Source organism: Ptychodera flava, chromosome 3, assembly GCF_041260155.1.
Source record: "Ptychodera flava strain L36383 chromosome 3, AS_Pfla_20210202, whole genome shotgun sequence".
NCBI classification, from domain to species: domain Eukaryota; kingdom Metazoa; phylum Hemichordata; class Enteropneusta; family Ptychoderidae; genus Ptychodera; species Ptychodera flava.
The window spans coordinates 14,965,237-14,981,935 of record NC_091930.1 but is presented as its reverse complement, the minus strand read 5'-3'; the positions used below and the strand labels follow the sequence as shown (position 1 = coordinate 14,981,935).

Genomic DNA, 16,699 nt, shown 5'->3' with positions numbered 1-16,699 from the left:
CGAAAAAGTCAGGGGCATTTCAAAAGTGTCCTGACTCAAAAGTCGTTGATAAGAGAAATTTTAAGCATTTTGTCTCGTTTCTTTGGTACATTTACATAAGAATGAACTTTTTTCATGAAAATGAAACCGATGAAAGAGGTATGCAATAATCGTTGTGTTTTCGTTGTTTTGTTCGATGAGAACAAAATGTCAAATTTTACAATATTCTATCATTTTGTAAAATTTCAGCTGTAAAAATTTCGATTTTGGTACATTTTCCTAATAATTACTCTCATCCAATTATCCCAAATTAGTTCCAATCGTGTTATGTATATAATTCTCTGAAATTGAGGATTAATGACAGACGAGTATGTTAGCATTGTTATCCTACAAACTTTATGAGAAAGCTAGGAGACAGATTAACATTCCCGCCCTTGTCCGTTTGTCCGAAAGGCGGTAATTTATGGTGACATTGCTCTACGTGACAAGCCTTTGAACCGTGATTTTGTAAAATATGGTTTGCTAATGCCGGGGGGTCTGTCCTCTCTCTGAGGCATTCCTATGTATTAATGTATTGTGAGGGTAATGTGCATTATCTGATTCAGAAAATGAAAGTCTTAAATTACTACTAATACCCGCTGATCTTTAATGCGTTCTATTTTACAATGAAGGGCAAAAAATTAAATCGTGACCTATCTGATGTTTGGATTAGAGATGCGCATTACTTAGAATTTATCGAAACATGAAATTCGTTTTCTGTGTTAACTCCAGGGGAAAATGAATTTTTTTATATGATCATAAATCCTTGTTTGGAATGAAATAGCTGATAATCCTGGGGACGTTATATTCAGGAGGTCTGACCCCAAAGCGCATTTGTCTCGGCAGCCGGGAGTTTTTGTCACCGATACAATTACTTCGTGTTTCAAATCGCTGTGCTCACTTTTGTTTGTGTACGTCAACATGCGTATGGACGTGATGCAGGGAGATATGATCGTTGATTTAATTCAGTCGCACCGCGTTCGACTTAAGCTCATTGTTTATTTGAGGAATAATGGACCTAAACAACATATTTTGTTGTTACAATATGTCCGTGTTATTATTTGCATGTTGTGTATAGGCCAGGATAAACTTGAGTTGTTCACCCTATCTTCCTGTACACAGATCCGATCCATAATCAGCATTCCATAACAATGGGTTTAGGGACTCATTGGTTTTGGGGTGTTCTTGAACTATATTTTGCCGACAATAATGCCAACACCAAACTTTGGAGGGTTTAAATGTTCGCAGAGATCGGTAAACACTTTGACAGTATTCTGAATTTAAATGATAATTTCTCATACTGGTTTATGTGAGTTATTTGAAATTTTCAGAAGGGGCTCCTGAAAAATTTTGCGTGACTTGATGACAGGGCGAAACAAACAAGATGGCAGCCACTTTTCCGTCACGATCCACAGGCCAAAATGGAAGGGTCTGAAATACAGGGAAGTTTTAATGGAATAATACTGCACCATATGTTATGTGACCATAACTGCTTATGCGCGAGATCTCTTCAGTACCATTCATGTTTACTCATGCTGTTCGGTAATACGTATTGTGAAGGTGAGAAGTTCTGGTGTAAGGCACACTCAGCATCTCGATTCTGTACACTTCTCTGAAAGATTTCCAACACGATTATTTGTATTTGTGAAAAGTTTTGGTCATGGGTACGGTGTGCCGGTGATAAATCGGTTATTCAATAAACCAATGTTACGTAGTTAACCAGAACTCTCGACGTGTACGCAACGAGATTTTCAATTTAATGACATAGATACATGAGAGATAGCGAGTACATATGTGCAGCGAACCTGAGCTGCTTGTGGGATTTTAATAGTATATTAAAATTCTGGCTCGAAACATTAGAAAGTAGATCTTTCTCTAAGTGAAAGCTCGCGCCTGTTCAAAGTGTGTTTTATCGAGCGTGTGGCATTGTTATTTTCACGTCGACAAATTTGACAGCCCATGATATTATATAAAACCTACTATCGCCTCTACCTTGTGTCATATCAGCATTTGCGTCACTTGCCCTTTGTCAGGTTCAGCACATATGACACTCATGTCGATATGACTCAGGAACAGGTAATATCGGAACATAATAGTATCTTTCGAGTACTTCTTCAATGCTTTTGATATTAACACTTCAAATATTTATTTGCAAATATGTGAGGTTAATGAATCTGAAAACAAGACCTTTGCTCAACGTCGTCGTACACCAGGAATTCGCAAGACGGAACAGTCTCTGACTCGAAGACAGGATAGTAATGCGCAAACTCAATTCCGACGGACAGTGAGTGTCGGTCAATTGGATACTCAGCTGGGTTCGGCGTCGGCCAAAGGGTACTTGAAATGATGGCGCTGTTCACAGAATCTTGGTTGACGCTGAAACAGACAAGAACACACATGATCATTTATGCAGGTGTCTTTATTTCTTTAGATGCAGTTTATCATTTTAATTTGGAAATATTTGCTGAGTGAAAAGCGAGAACTTTGGTCTTACATGGCCATACCTGACATTAGCAGATCCAACCAGCAACTCTGCACGGCTATACAAGCTGTTTACGACGAGACCTGTACACGGAACAGCAAAGATTCATTAACAGTGTAAGTATAAGTAATATGTGCATCGAAAGTGAAAGACTTAAACCTTTGTTCAAGCTTTCGTCAATGAAACTTTCGACCATTCTCTTACCAGAGCAAGAATAAAAATCAGGGGTCGCCATGCAAAATTTGGTACTAGCGAGACAAATTACCTAAGATTAACCGATACTTGAAATTCGAAATGGCCGCCTTCCCAATCCGTGACAAATTACGTCCACTCCTTCTGATGTCGTGATTCTTGATATATCATATTCTAAAACACTTGTTTTGACATTTTCGATTTGAAATTTTGATGATCTGAGTCGTGACAATGCCCCAGTCCTCAAACGTTCACAGTGAATAAAACAGAAGGCAGATGCACGACATCCTTCTTTATATATATATATCAATACAACGGCACCAGTCTTTAAATCAAATAAGTCCAAACGTCTTTATAGCGTGACCAATCACGTCCAGGTGATGTGTCATCTTTCAGCTGTTCTGGGCTATCATCGTGCCAACTTTATCATTGGGCACATTGCTTTTATTCCTTTTGGCCTATACAAATTTAATATTTGATAAGGTACCTTTTTGCATGTGAGTTTGACCCAGAGTTTGACCCAAAGCGCCCTCTATCGTTAATTTGATGGAAACGGGGCAGAATACATGGCAATCATGTTGCTAAAAAGGCTTTGCTACAGCACCAACTTTAATCTTTCATATTTTCAAATTGTTAAAGATGTCATATATATACAAATTATTTTATGAACGTCACATTACGACCATCAAGATTTTAAAAAAACTAAAATTTCGCTAGTTATAAAATGTACCAGTCAAGCTCGAGCACGGTAATGAGATCACCCAGCACGGGCGGCCGGTCGCAGCTGTATACCGGCTTTCATTGGCAGCACCCGCGTACTCATGTGCGGGATACGGGTAGCTGTACGTATCCACGGAGTTGTTGTGCGGTCGGTGTTAGTTTCCAGTTTTTATATGCTTGCTAGCTACCAGAATGTTAAAACAGCGAAAGCAAACACTCATAAACGAAACAGCACTGCTAAACAAATGTCAGTACGACGGGTGTGTATAAAGAAGGGTAAGCTTACGGCCGCATTTAACGTAGCTCTGCATGGCTGTGTGTTACGGCGTTATACGGCCTCCCACCATAGCCCGGCTGACTGCCATAGACAAAATCGCTGGTAGCACCTCGGAAATACGGCCCGCAGTTTCTCCGCCGAAACAGCCGATTTTGAATCCAAAACTTGCGTTGATCTACTTTTTCGAGCACACCCACCTCGCTTAGGTACATGATGTGCTTAGCGGCGCTTGTAAATTTACGCAGAGCCCAATTTTCTCTCTAGGCCTATATGCGGGGGGAGCGTTCGTAATTAGTGTGAGCAGTTTTATTGCAGTTCACTGCAGTGGCTTCGATATCTATTACTGAAAATGGTTGTAATCTGATTCAACCCATGAGCACTCGGGCGAAAACCAGCCCTGCAAACAACATGAACAAAAGAGCATCGCGATATCGAACTTCTAAAGTCGACGTTCATCGAGGAGTGCAACCAGAGACAATTATGAAATATGTAACAAATCTGATGAGCAAAAAGAAAAATATTTACAGGATAGAAAATCTTCATCGTCGATAGTAAATAGCCGAGTGGTTGTTAGAAATAATGTTAATTATAGACTGGTACATCGCGATGTTCATTTGTTTGCAAGGCTGGTTTTCGCCGAGCTTGGCCAGATCTTTAAGGTTGCGAAATCCTCGATATATATCGGAAAGTATTTACCGCGATTTGAAAAATCTGTAGTATCGTCCGTTTTTCGAAGTTGGGGTCGAACTGAGGAAGTCGTGCTTGCTCAGATCTGTAAAGTGATGAAATCTTCGATATAAGCTTATATCGGATATTTACCCGCGATATGGACAATCCAGTTATGAGTATCGTCTATCGCTGTAAATAATGTATTTCGTGGAAGACCAGCCAAAACTCCCGATGATGTCCGATCGGTTCTCTGTCCAAGTCCCGATCGTCAAGTAAATTTTTTTAAAGCCTACATGTAAAGAATGTATTTCGTGCAAGGCCCTCCCGGAAACTCCCGATGATATCCGATCGATCCTTTCAACGAAGTCCCGCTAGTAATTATGTGTATGAAGTTTCGTGTGGACATTTAATGAAAAATTGCTTTAAATGTAAAAAATGTATTTCTTGCTTGAATAAATTTAATAATGTAAAACATGCAGGATTCTTAACTACCGGCCATGGATGCTATTTTTGAACTAAGAGTCGGACAGAGGTAGTCGGGTGGTCAGATCTGTTAGGGAGCATTCGTTTTTTACAGGGAGGGGGGTCGGTGGAAATCAGGGGGGTGACTTTTACGAAACTGTTTTTAAGGGGGTCAAATTTTGCAATCAATGATTGGAAGGGGGTCAAATTTTACAAAGGTTTGTATGGAGTTATGGAAAAAATTGACTTTTGAATTTCACAGAAATGTTACTTGGTCCTTCATACAAAATTTATGTGTAGTCTATGAGAAGCTATGAATAATTTCCTTTAAATACAAAACTAGCTAAATCTGTGTTTTTATAGAATCTTGATTATTGACATTAACGTTCTTGATTAGACTAGGGCGATTACAAGTTCATGTGTGTGCAAGAAATTTGATTTTGGAACGTCACCAAAAATTTTGATTCTCTTTAAATTGTGGTAGGTGAGGAAACTTTGAATATATTTTTTACAATTATACAAAACTAGCTATTAAAATCAGTGTTTTAAAAAAGTTTGACAATTGATATAAATGTACGTGACGAGAATATTATATTTAAAGGAGCAGATCTGAAAAACCAATATGACAATTTAACCCAGTGATTATTTGTAAAGTTCAAAAAGGACTCTTTGAAAGGTCAAAGGTCAAATGGGAAATTATAATTCAATTAAGCTATTATTGATACGGACTGTGACATCTGGGGGATGGTCGCTGTTTTTTGTGCATGAAAATTCAAGGGATGGGTAGCTCTTTTTCTTGCAAACACTTTTGAAGGGCCTAATTTTTTCAGGCCAGGGCCATGGGGTGCGAAGGTTTAATGAATCAAATCTGATGATTTTTTGAGGGGTCACATTTTACAATTGATGAATTGAGGGGGGGGGTTAAATTTTAGAAATTTGATTTGGAGGGGGGTAGCTTACATTTTCATTTGTCCCTCAAATTCCACCGACCCCCTCCCCGTAAAAACGAATGCTCCCTTAGGTGGTTAAATCTCCGATATACATTGGATATTTACCCACGATTTGACAAAGTAGTAGTATCAGAGTTAAAGTCCGAAATCGCCTATATTTATCGGGTTAATATTGGTGATTTTGAAGACTCGGCGTGTCGAGACACAGTGCAAGGAAATCAAGTATGATCGTCTGGTATCGATATTAGAGTCTCGGAATTGCCGATATTTATAGGGTAAATATCAGCTATTTCTCAGCGTGCCAAGAAACGATAGGCAAGAAGTCGTTCTAGGCTGAGGTGTAGTCCCGAAATTGCCCATATTTATCGGTTTATATCGGCGATTTTGCAGACCTTTGAAAGGTGCAGAACATAACTTAGTATCTTGACAGTTTTTAACATTTTAGACCCTATTACCTCCGACTCGCCGGACTTTCTTTAGCCACTGTCTTCGAAGAAGCTGCTCTGTGGGAAAACGGTAAAAACTAACACCGTTTTTGTTCTGTCTTTAGTCGTTTTTGCACCCAACTGCACTTAATTCATTTTTTCATTCTACTGAGCATTAAAAAGTTGTAACATGCAGAACTAAACTTGACAGTCATAGACTCCAATGCTACGGTAAGCTGTCACACACGATAAAAATTACAAACGACCTCAAAAGAGGGCTAAAACTGCAGCAAGTGAAAAATAATACAGTAAAAAATTAGGTCGACCAGCGAGAGATAATACTTGCTAAAACGCAGAGGATAAAAACTGCAACAAGTTAAAACAAATACAGTAAAATACTGACCGACCAGCGGGAAATAAAACACTTGCAAAGCACAGAGAATAAAAACGCAGACGTTTCGGGTGCGACCCTTCGTCAGTGTCGCACTCGAAACGTCTGCGTTTTTATTCTCTGTGCTTTGCAAGTGTTTTATTTCCCGCTGGTCGGTCAGTATTTTCCTGCATTTGTTTTAACTTGTTGCAGTTTTTATCCTCTGTTTTTTTTACTGTCACACACGCTCATGTATCGCCGATGACGTCACGCACGCTCCTCCCATGAGCCCTGGGATTTCGAGTTTATTTTCGTAAATGTCGTCTACTTCAAAGTCTCCTTCGTCGCGCCGCAGTCGCTGGCGGGTGCAAAGATGTGGCAAATTTGAGCTGCATTTTATTCAAGGTGGATTTTACAAGGGATAAATGGTGACACTCCCTAGACTTAGGTTTCCCTTCAACAGCGCGGAGAATTTCCGACATCGGGGAGATTACACAGCACGGAGATAAATTTCCCACAGCGCGGAGATTTTTACACAGCGCGAAGATATTGACACAGCGCGGAAAATTGTCGTTTTCGTCCACGGTACAAGAAACATTAAACAATCTCACTCTCTAGCAAAACGTTTTTAGCAATGATGATTGCCCTGTATATTCTGTCCCGTTTCCATCAAACTAACGATAGAGGGCGCTGTGGGTCAAACTCTGGGTCAAACCTGGGGTCAAACTCACATGCAAGAAGTGTACCTTATCGAATATTAAATTTGTATAGGCCAGAAGGAATAAAAGCAATGTGCCCAATGATATAGTTGGCACGATGATAGCCCAGAATAGCTGAAAGATGACACATCACCTGGACGTGATTGATCACGGTAAAACGACGTTTTGACTTATTTGATTTAAAGTCTGGTGCCGTTGTATTTATATATATATATAAAGAAGGATGTCTTGCATCTTCCTTCTGTTTTATTCACTGTGAACTTTTGAGGACTGGGCATTGTCATGACTCAGATCATCAAAATTTCAAATCGAAAATGTCAAAACAAGTGTTTTAGAATATGATATATCAAGAATCACGACATCAGAAGGAGTGGACGTAATTTGTCACGGATTGTGATTGGTCACGCTAAAAAGACGTTTTGACTTATTTGATTTAAAGACTGGTGCCGTTGTATTGATATATATAAAAAGAAGGATGTCTTGCATCTGCCTTCTGTTTTAGTCACTGTGAACGTTTGAGGACTGGGGCATTGTCATGACTTAGATTATCGAAATTTCAAATCGAAAATGTCAAAACAAGTGTTTTAGAATATGATATATCAAGAATCACGACATCAGAAGGAGTGGACGTAATTTGTCACGGATTCTTCCCTGTCTTAACTCTGTGATTAAATAATAATAATTTTTGATTTTCGAAAAAAAGATTCACCGATGAAAACTTTTCTTTTATCGAGAGCTTTAAAATGAACCCCCACAAGTGGTAGACCAGAAGAGAATTGATAAAATTTGAAAGCCCGTATTAAGTCAACAGGCATCTTATGAATACCGAACTTTTACTTCGAAAATTACAAAACCGAAGAGTACCGGTGGCTAAGACAAAAAAATCTGATGTCAAATGACATGTTTATAGCAGAAACTAATACTTTCTTGTCATTACATGTCAGGGTAAACGCTTCATGCCACAAACAATTAGCGTAATCTCTCTGCGGTACAGGTACAGACACGCTGGTTCCCTCCACTTGTTGTTGATGTTGTTGTTGTTGTTGTTGTTGGTGGTGGTGGTGGTTTTTGTCGTTGTTTTATTGTTGTTGTTGTTTTGTGAAACAAAGGATAACAGAAACAAGATGTGATGTCTGTTAGCACGTGATCGTTACACCTATCTGTCGAACTGTCAAAACGTCAGGATTTTTCAGTGTACACAGATTTTACTTATCTTTTGCGTATTATTTTGAAAGAAATTGCAAGCCTGATTTTAGTGCTTCTGAGATTTTAATGTAAGGAAAGATAAGCAAAAATACCGCTGTTTACTGTACGTGCAGAAAAATAACCCCACTTCATAGGACGATTCAGAACAGAATGTGATTTGCCGTGGAGGGCGCTATCACTGATTCTTACTTGAACGGCTCGTTATAAAATCTCCGGATACTGTTATTGAAGCAGCAGAGTTGAATGGATAAGCTGGGAACGATATGTCTGTTGGTCGGTGTTGACACTTCTCGCTTCAACAAGCAGACCTGAATTTTAGATTTCAAAAAAAAGTTCATGTTAAGCAAATGCTCGTTTGGCATGTACCGATCTTTGTCAGTGTTTATCTGGTAGGTCCTTGAGACGCTAAACCATGATACACTGTAGTTTACGAGCATCAAATGGCGAAACGCGATCTCATTTATCGCTTTTTCGCAATGCAGAGTTCATACTCAAAGAGCGAGCAATCGTGATGTTCAATAAGGCTTTCAGCCCTACCACTGGTGACTGACACTGACAAAGGTGCAATTCAGTCACGCTATGACCTTGAGCTGTACTTCAATTCGTACAACACTGAGAAATCATTATAATTCTCGAAGAAACACTCCTTTGCATATTTTTTTTTATTTTCGCCGAATAGAAGGCGCTTTTATCTCTAAGTCGAATTATTTTACACTGTCGTCTCCTTCTTTAGGTTTACACTTGATTCGCTTTTGCAACTACAGAGCTGCCGGGGTACTGCAAGCAAGCTGCGCTGTGTCCGATAACGAATTCTTATTTGGAATTGTAACCAAAAGTTTAAAGCTGCAATATTTGTGAATCGATAATACACCAAAATTACCTATAGGTTCACAAGAGTGAGTGTGTGATGATTGTGAACAAACACATTTTTATTATACTCATCATGGCTTTACAGTTACTGTAATATACACCAGGTTTGGTGTTGACAATATTAGGAGTAACGGCCCTACCGCGCCACTAACTGTTGACGTTGTGGTAGCATTCAGGCTTTCAGTATTGCCATGATGAGCTTGAATGACCAGCGACGCCGACATTTTCAGAAAATCGAACGGTGCCCATGTTCACGTGCAATGTTGCGACCGCATATAAAAGAAAGTGGTCAAGGAGATGACTTGCCGGGTTACTTAGAGACGAAACATACAGGTGAAGAAATGGCCCGTGCCGAAACTACACGATTTACACTAATCGTTCTGTTACCGCAATGAACATAGAACTGCCACCGAGCAGTATTCCTCAGCTAGCCTGACCATTATACTTACAATCGGTCATTTTAGGTGCAACAGACGTGGGCGCATATTTTGTGGCATCTGTTCTTATAACTGGACTCGTACACGAGTGAAAGGAAAAATCACTTTATCCCGCGTGAGATCCACCAATTATGTCTTTTCCTTTTCGTGCAAAACCGGCAGATACAAAACGGAAAAAGATTTCGGCAGAAATTTCACGCTTTCGGCAGCTTATTCCGTAAAGTAATATCATCATCGTACGGTGAAATCAACGGAATCTAACAGGATCCGTGAAAAATCGATTTTTTTCTTTCTCATTCACACTGCAAAAATTACCGAAGGCGTTCACAACGTAGCGGCAGTGAGTGAACGTTGAGCAAAACAATGGTGTGAGCATCGTCCCTCCACCCACGGACGGTGGTGTGAGTGAATGCAGAGGTCGATCAGTTCTTTTTTACGTATGTCTCGATGCGTCAATAGGCAGAATACTTTTATCGAAACGTTAATGTGGGGAGCTGAAACGCAATCTAGTTCCAGTGTCATTAGCACAGATATATTAAAGCATCAACTTAAGCATGGTTCAATTTGTAATTCACTGCTCGTGCAAGTTCCACAGTTGTCTTGTCGGAGCGCCACCAAATGTTGAAGTGTAGCTCACCCACAAACCTCTTCGTATTTAAACTGGAAAATCTGTCGTTGGAGGGCGCTCAGTGCCCCGCTACCATAGCGCCCTCTAACGCCAGATTCTTAATTCTACAAAGCACTGTCAAGCAACAGGCACCTATGAAACTCTGAGAATGTTAAAGACACTATCGAATCAAATAAACACAGTAGTACCTCTTCTCTCGTCGACAACCTCGAAAGCAACGTCTATATCAGTTGGGTAATTCTTACGGAGCTCCCTGTACAAACTGATGGCAAAGTCATCGACTTGACTGGTTATGTAGGTGCAGTCGTCGTCTGGGCAACTTACCAAATCCTGTAAAGGTGTATGGAAGGACAGACTGTGAGCGCCTTTGCTCGGTGGAGTTGAAAGTTGAACAAATAAAGAAGCAAAACGAATACTTTGCAGAATTTGTTAGTTAGTCCTGACTGGTAAAAGTAAACATTTAAAGCAGAAAAATCAATCAAACTTTGTCCCAATTGCAAAAAATTTAATGTTCATGCTAAATTTGTCCCATACGGGGAATCATCCCTTACCAAGTGAGGGCGCTACAATACTGAACAAATACTATGTCATTGAAATGTAGTACGTCAGCCAAAGTCACATCACAATTATCATCGTGGTGTCACAGATATAAACATGGCATAACAATTTTGTGTGTTACCTTAAACATGCCTTCCAGAAATATTTTGCCTTCGAAATTACTGCACAGTTACCGAGCGGAACACCTTCCACTGAAGTGGCATATATAATGGTGATTCTTGCAATAGTGCATAATAATAATGAAATCACGTGAGACTTGAACTTTACTCTTGGATTGCTTGGGAGAACAGAAAAATTAACTCAACGAGTTTGGGAGAGGTTTAACAGTGTGGAAGAATATTGTTTTTCATACTTTGAACCTATTTTGTTCTGCAATGCCAGCTGTACTATTCTTTAAAGACATTCTCCACATTGAATGTCAACTAATACAACTCATGAAAAAAGTGGTCGACCATGACCTTTGCGAGGCGCATACTACCTCAAAACTTTAAAGCAAGATGGTCATTCTTTACTTTATTAAAGTTACTGTAGAAATTGCTACCTCCGATTCGATCGTCATCGGCTGATCATTGTCGACGATTGAGAGAATGGCTGCGTTGAACACGACGTTAAACGTTTCCATGACGACGTCAGGATTCTTGGCTTGATCGTCACTTCTGCAATTTCTGAAAACTGGAGACAGAGAAAATAGAATCGAAAAATATAAAACCCGAGATAGGATAAATTATGAAACACTGACTACCCGCAATGAGTCACTTTCAATGTTTTGTGACCCTAGTTGTCTGAAGTTGAACTTTTTTATGTTCAATAATGATACTTATAAAAGTAATTAAATTAATCACTCTAAATTGCATTTATATTGTTGAAAAGGTGTGAGCACAATCAAGAGAATTGATTAGATGTCCCAGTACCTTTGCACTCCATGAAGTCTGATTCGACATGGTAGGACATGGTCGCTCGATGATCTCAGCTAAAACGTGACAATGTAGCAGATCCTGACCTGTGAACACAATTTTGAAAGAGCATATTACATCGGATAGCTAGATCGATGGAAAGCTAATTCGCCGCCATTCGCTCTTACAAACTGTGATGGCGACCCCATGAAAACTTTCACCAAACCGCCATGAGTCACTCCACTGTCGCTCGTGGTTCGATTACGCCGTGACAGCGCCGCTGCTAACGCCTGCAGAAAGAAAGGAAGTTCGGAAACAAAATGGCCGCGATACACACATCACTGAGTTCAGAGACTGATTTCCCTCACACAAAAAGGCACGATTTATTTAATAAACCAGCATATCGATGGCTTCCACTACATTTGTAAATCATACCTGCTATGCTCTCTGCATAAAACTAATCTGTGCATTTTAGGTTACGATTTCCTGGGGGACCCTTCCTAACACAGTTGTCGTACACTGATTGGCTCAATCAGCGTACTGGAATTTAAACGTTTCAAGCGATCGTGGACTGACAGTAGATGGCCAATCAAAGCACCACTACTTCCAAATGCACCTCAACTGTTGTACAAATGAAATAAATTTTGTTTCCCAACTCCCTCGTTTGCTAATACTTGCTAGGGCCCACGGCGCGTATCGAACCACAATCGACTGTGAGTCACATGGCACAACACTGAAACATTAATCTGGATTTGAATAAAGCACTCAAATGTCAAGTTCGATTCGGTCATATCGATCATGTCAATTTAAAATTAGGCCGTTTTCTAAGCCTTTCCGCTTACCTATGGTCTTGTATACGCTCAAGTTTTTTTCTCGGAATGAGTAACTGCATGGAACTGATGTTAAAGGGCGCTTACCTCGCCTATCGTTTCTGTCACACGTCATTAGCATCAGCAACATTCGTCAACAGCAGAAAGCGTAAGTTTACGATAGCTGGCGAATACATGATTTCAACTAATTAGGTATTGCATGTCACACTACATTTCATTGTTGTTTAAGTTTGAATACAAGGACATAGTATTCCTGTACATGATTAAAGTTATCATACACTTCATTTAACTTCTTGGGGTTGCAAAAATGAAATAAACTGTCCAGCGCAGGTATGGCAAGTTTAGTCAAAGGTGAAATAATTTGTTTCAGAGCCGGACCAGTACATTGAGTGTAGATACATATGTAAGGATGAAACGCTTGCAGCTGTAAGAAGCAACGATAAACTCACGTTTTCTGATTGTTAGAATGTGCACTGAAGATCCGCAGTATATTGCTCGATAACGCCGTCCGAAAACGTCACATTATTGGATCAAAATGATTTTTCGTGGATTCAATGACCTGTAACTGTTCTTGATTGTTTGGTACTTATTGCTCTTTGTTGTCTCTTTAATAAGCACCATGAATATTAAAAAAATACCAACAAACGTATGTTTGCTGCACTAAAAGTGTTTTTGTCAAATAAAAATTATTGGTTTTTGTACAACGCTCACTAGGTGCAACGAGGGACACTGCACTTTCGCCCTCGGATGTCATTTAATAAGTTTTTTTCTAAATTGACAAGATAAGCAACTTCCAGTCTTAGCTAGGTAAATATTTTAAATTTACATCAAGTGAAACGTCAGAAATATTACCAGTTGTAACATTGACATCCATAACACAGCGGTAACAGTCGCACGCACTTCGATCTGCAAATAAAATGAACACTGCGAGTTAGCGCCTAGATCACTGAAACAGTTACCATGACGACGGCAACCACCATACAAAAGACATCATACTGTAGAGATCAAGTGACTGGAACTCAGGAGGTATCAAAAGTGTGGTATTTTAGTTTTTCTTACTGTTTCGATTCTGATCCGAGCTCACCACCGATACACAAGTTCATTATCATGGAAATTTCTGTCTTTAAAAGTGCCACAATCATTGTCTTTCGAATATGCTCACAGGTTATAAACCTTGCTATATAAATTGATGTTAGTGTTGTTCTCTTAAAATAGCACGCAAAGATCCCATGCTGGCCGAATGATGTCTTTGTTTTTAAGATCTCCTAACCCGCAACCATCTCGAAACTACCTACCGTCCTTCAACTCTATGGCGTACGGTCCGTCAGTAATATTAGCCGGCAGCATGGCCACTTCGCCTGGGAGGAGAAACAAAATCAGAAAAGTGCATTTACTGTAGTAACCTACTGTTCGATAGTTCACTTATCGTTAAGCGATAGACTGAGCAAGCTCTCTCAAATTTAATCACGGTATACTTGTACACTCTGCAACTGTATAAACTCTTACATGAAAAGATACATAACGTAGACGGAAATAAACACAGTTCGTTGTCTTTTCTGGGCAGGATGTGTGTCAAAAGTCCCTGAATTGCCCTCGAAATTTTAATCAGAAAAACATGGAATTTAAAAATATTGCCGTCAGCTTTAAAAAGGTCGATGACCGTGCGCATTGGAAATACACAGTTTTGCGAATGTTTATTTTCAATGTTAATTCGAGATAGGCAGGATATTGAACTTGCATAAATTAATTCGGAAGAAACTCACCGTTAATTACGGCTGTCGTATTTGTTGCATTACCGCACCGACAGCGATACAAACCGACGTCAACTAAACATTCTTCGTCTGAAATGAAGCAGACGACACTTTGAAGTTGTCATTATAACTTGTATGCAATAAAATTTAGGGGCCCACAATTAGACTTGAGGGGATGGAGTGATTAGAAAGTTGATAAATTTGACATTTTGCCCTTCCCGTATTCTATAGTTATGTTTTCTAATGTTGAAAATTCCTCACTTATTTTAGTTGAATGTCCCGCAGATGTCTTTTTGAAGTTGCTAAAGCAGCGAGGATACAGAGTTTGTGAGTCATGATAACTGTGCAATTATTTTCCGTTTTTCACGACCCCCTCAATGGCTGACCTCTTAAATCACACGAATTCTACGAGATTCCCGCGATTTTTCCAATTTTTACAAATAGTTGCATACTCATTCATGTTCTTTATTTTCTTTTATTCCATGGTTATTTTATTAGAATCAAATTGAATTCAACGAGCAGTGTTACTGGAACAGTGTAAAAAGCACCGTTAGCCTATGACGGTCACCTCCCGGTTCGGTATTTGCCTGTTTCTCTTACACTTCACGTAATTATCACTTCACACAAGATGCGTCGTGTCTCAATTCTGTGCTCGCGCTTGCATTTACAACGCATGCGCACCGCACCATAGGGCCAAACGCCTCGCCTTCACCCGGCACACAAACTTACCAGTATTGCAGCCTTGTGGTCGATTGCAGAGACACAAGTAGGATCCCTTCGTGTTGATGCACATAAAACCATCACCACATGGATTATCAGTATCGCATTCGTTGAAGTCTAGAATGAAAACAGCAACAACAAAATAAGGATACACATCGATAAACGAATAGATTTAGAACCTTCCAGAAATTTTCCTGTGACAATGCGCAGTGTTACTGGAGCCAATGAGATTTAACGAGTCTCACGACCCTTCAAAGATGTAAACGCCTCCGAAATCAAGAATAAAAATGAGGGGTCACCGAGCAGAATTTGAAGTACCTCGGTGCTTAATTTTGACGTAAAGTCCGGAACTGCGGCATCTGCAAACGTAAAGAAGTACGTAATCGTAATCACGACAAGGCGGGGACTCTGTGTACTACGAATGCTAGTTCTGACTCGGGCGATTTCAAACAATGTGCTGCTTTTTACTGATGTTGGCCAAAGTAAACAGTGAAATAGCTCATTTGCGTTACAAAGAAACGGTTTTCTATACATTTTAACGAATATCACGGACTGCTCTGTTGACCAGGGTGATGACGTCACATCATTTGTACGGCAACGGGCCATACGCAATCATAGAATACTCAGGAATTCTCATAGGGCTAAACACAAGATGCCGATGCGATAACTGGAAAAAGTATTCCATTTTTTTAGGAAATATATTCTTGCATTACGTCACTATTAGTACACTGTTTTACTGTCGATACTCAAACAACATTCCTTCTAAGACTTCTTGCCATGGATGCCTTCCCAAATCAGAGACATTCCTAGCCTCAACAGAGACACTTCACGTCACTGGACTCTATGTACGGTCTCTCACCCAAGTGTTATGTTTCACTGTATCAGCCATGTACTGTCTATTATTAGTATAGTAATAAAGAAGTCATTTTTAGTATTATATATTATTGCCTGAATACATGGGTTTATGTGCGCGAGAGCAGGTGACGATTTGCCCGATGCCAGGAGGGCACATTGTCTCCTGCTGCGAGGGAACACAAACCTATGTATTCAGGCAATAATATTTTTATTACATGCCTCTTCGCAGTTAAAAAATATGACATCTAGTTACATGTAGGGCATTTTTCAAACAGTTTTACCATTATTAACCAGCAACAAACAGATTTAAACGAAAGTCAAAATAGCCGTGCGCGCATGGATATTTTACATGTAGTATTAAGAGTCTACTTTGACGTCGAAAAAGGGCTTCACTGGACCGGCTAACATGGAAACCGGTCAGTACATCGTTCACCGGTCCGCTAACTCCCCGGATGTTCCTATTCAAATCAATGCACTGATTTGCACTCACATCAAGGCATGTAATAATAGACGACTTCGTCTCCGAACTGCTTTCTCAGACCTGGTCATATTCAACACATTTTTAGATAAATTCGACCGACATTGAATAATTGAGATGAAATTTCAAATCTGAAAATTGCAACCATATAACGTAACGTACCTGTCACTACCAATTCTGATTCTACCG

General features: G+C 39.7%; 1 protein-coding gene and 1 long non-coding RNA gene across 2 annotated transcripts; both read right to left on the bottom strand.

Annotated features, from left to right (window-relative positions):
• Positions 1–2,183: 2,183 nt before the first annotated feature.
• LOC139127721 (uncharacterized) lies at positions 2,184–11,605 on the bottom strand. The gene is made up of 5 exons (XM_070693619.1): positions 11,525–11,605; positions 10,614–10,755; positions 8,680–8,757; positions 2,523–2,583; positions 2,184–2,394 (listed from the first exon to the last, which is right to left on the bottom strand). The coding sequence occupies exons 1-5, from the start codon at positions 11,603–11,605 to the stop codon at positions 2,184–2,186; spliced, it is 573 nt and encodes a 190-aa protein (XP_070549720.1).
• Positions 11,606–11,894: 289 nt separating this feature from the next.
• On the bottom strand, positions 11,895–14,065 carry LOC139125030 (uncharacterized). Its single transcript, XR_011550132.1, has 3 exons — positions 14,002–14,065; positions 13,559–13,612; positions 11,895–11,983 (listed from the first exon to the last, which is right to left on the bottom strand). It is a non-coding gene; the product is annotated as an uncharacterized lncRNA (long non-coding RNA).
• Positions 14,066–16,699: the final 2,634 nt, after the last annotated feature.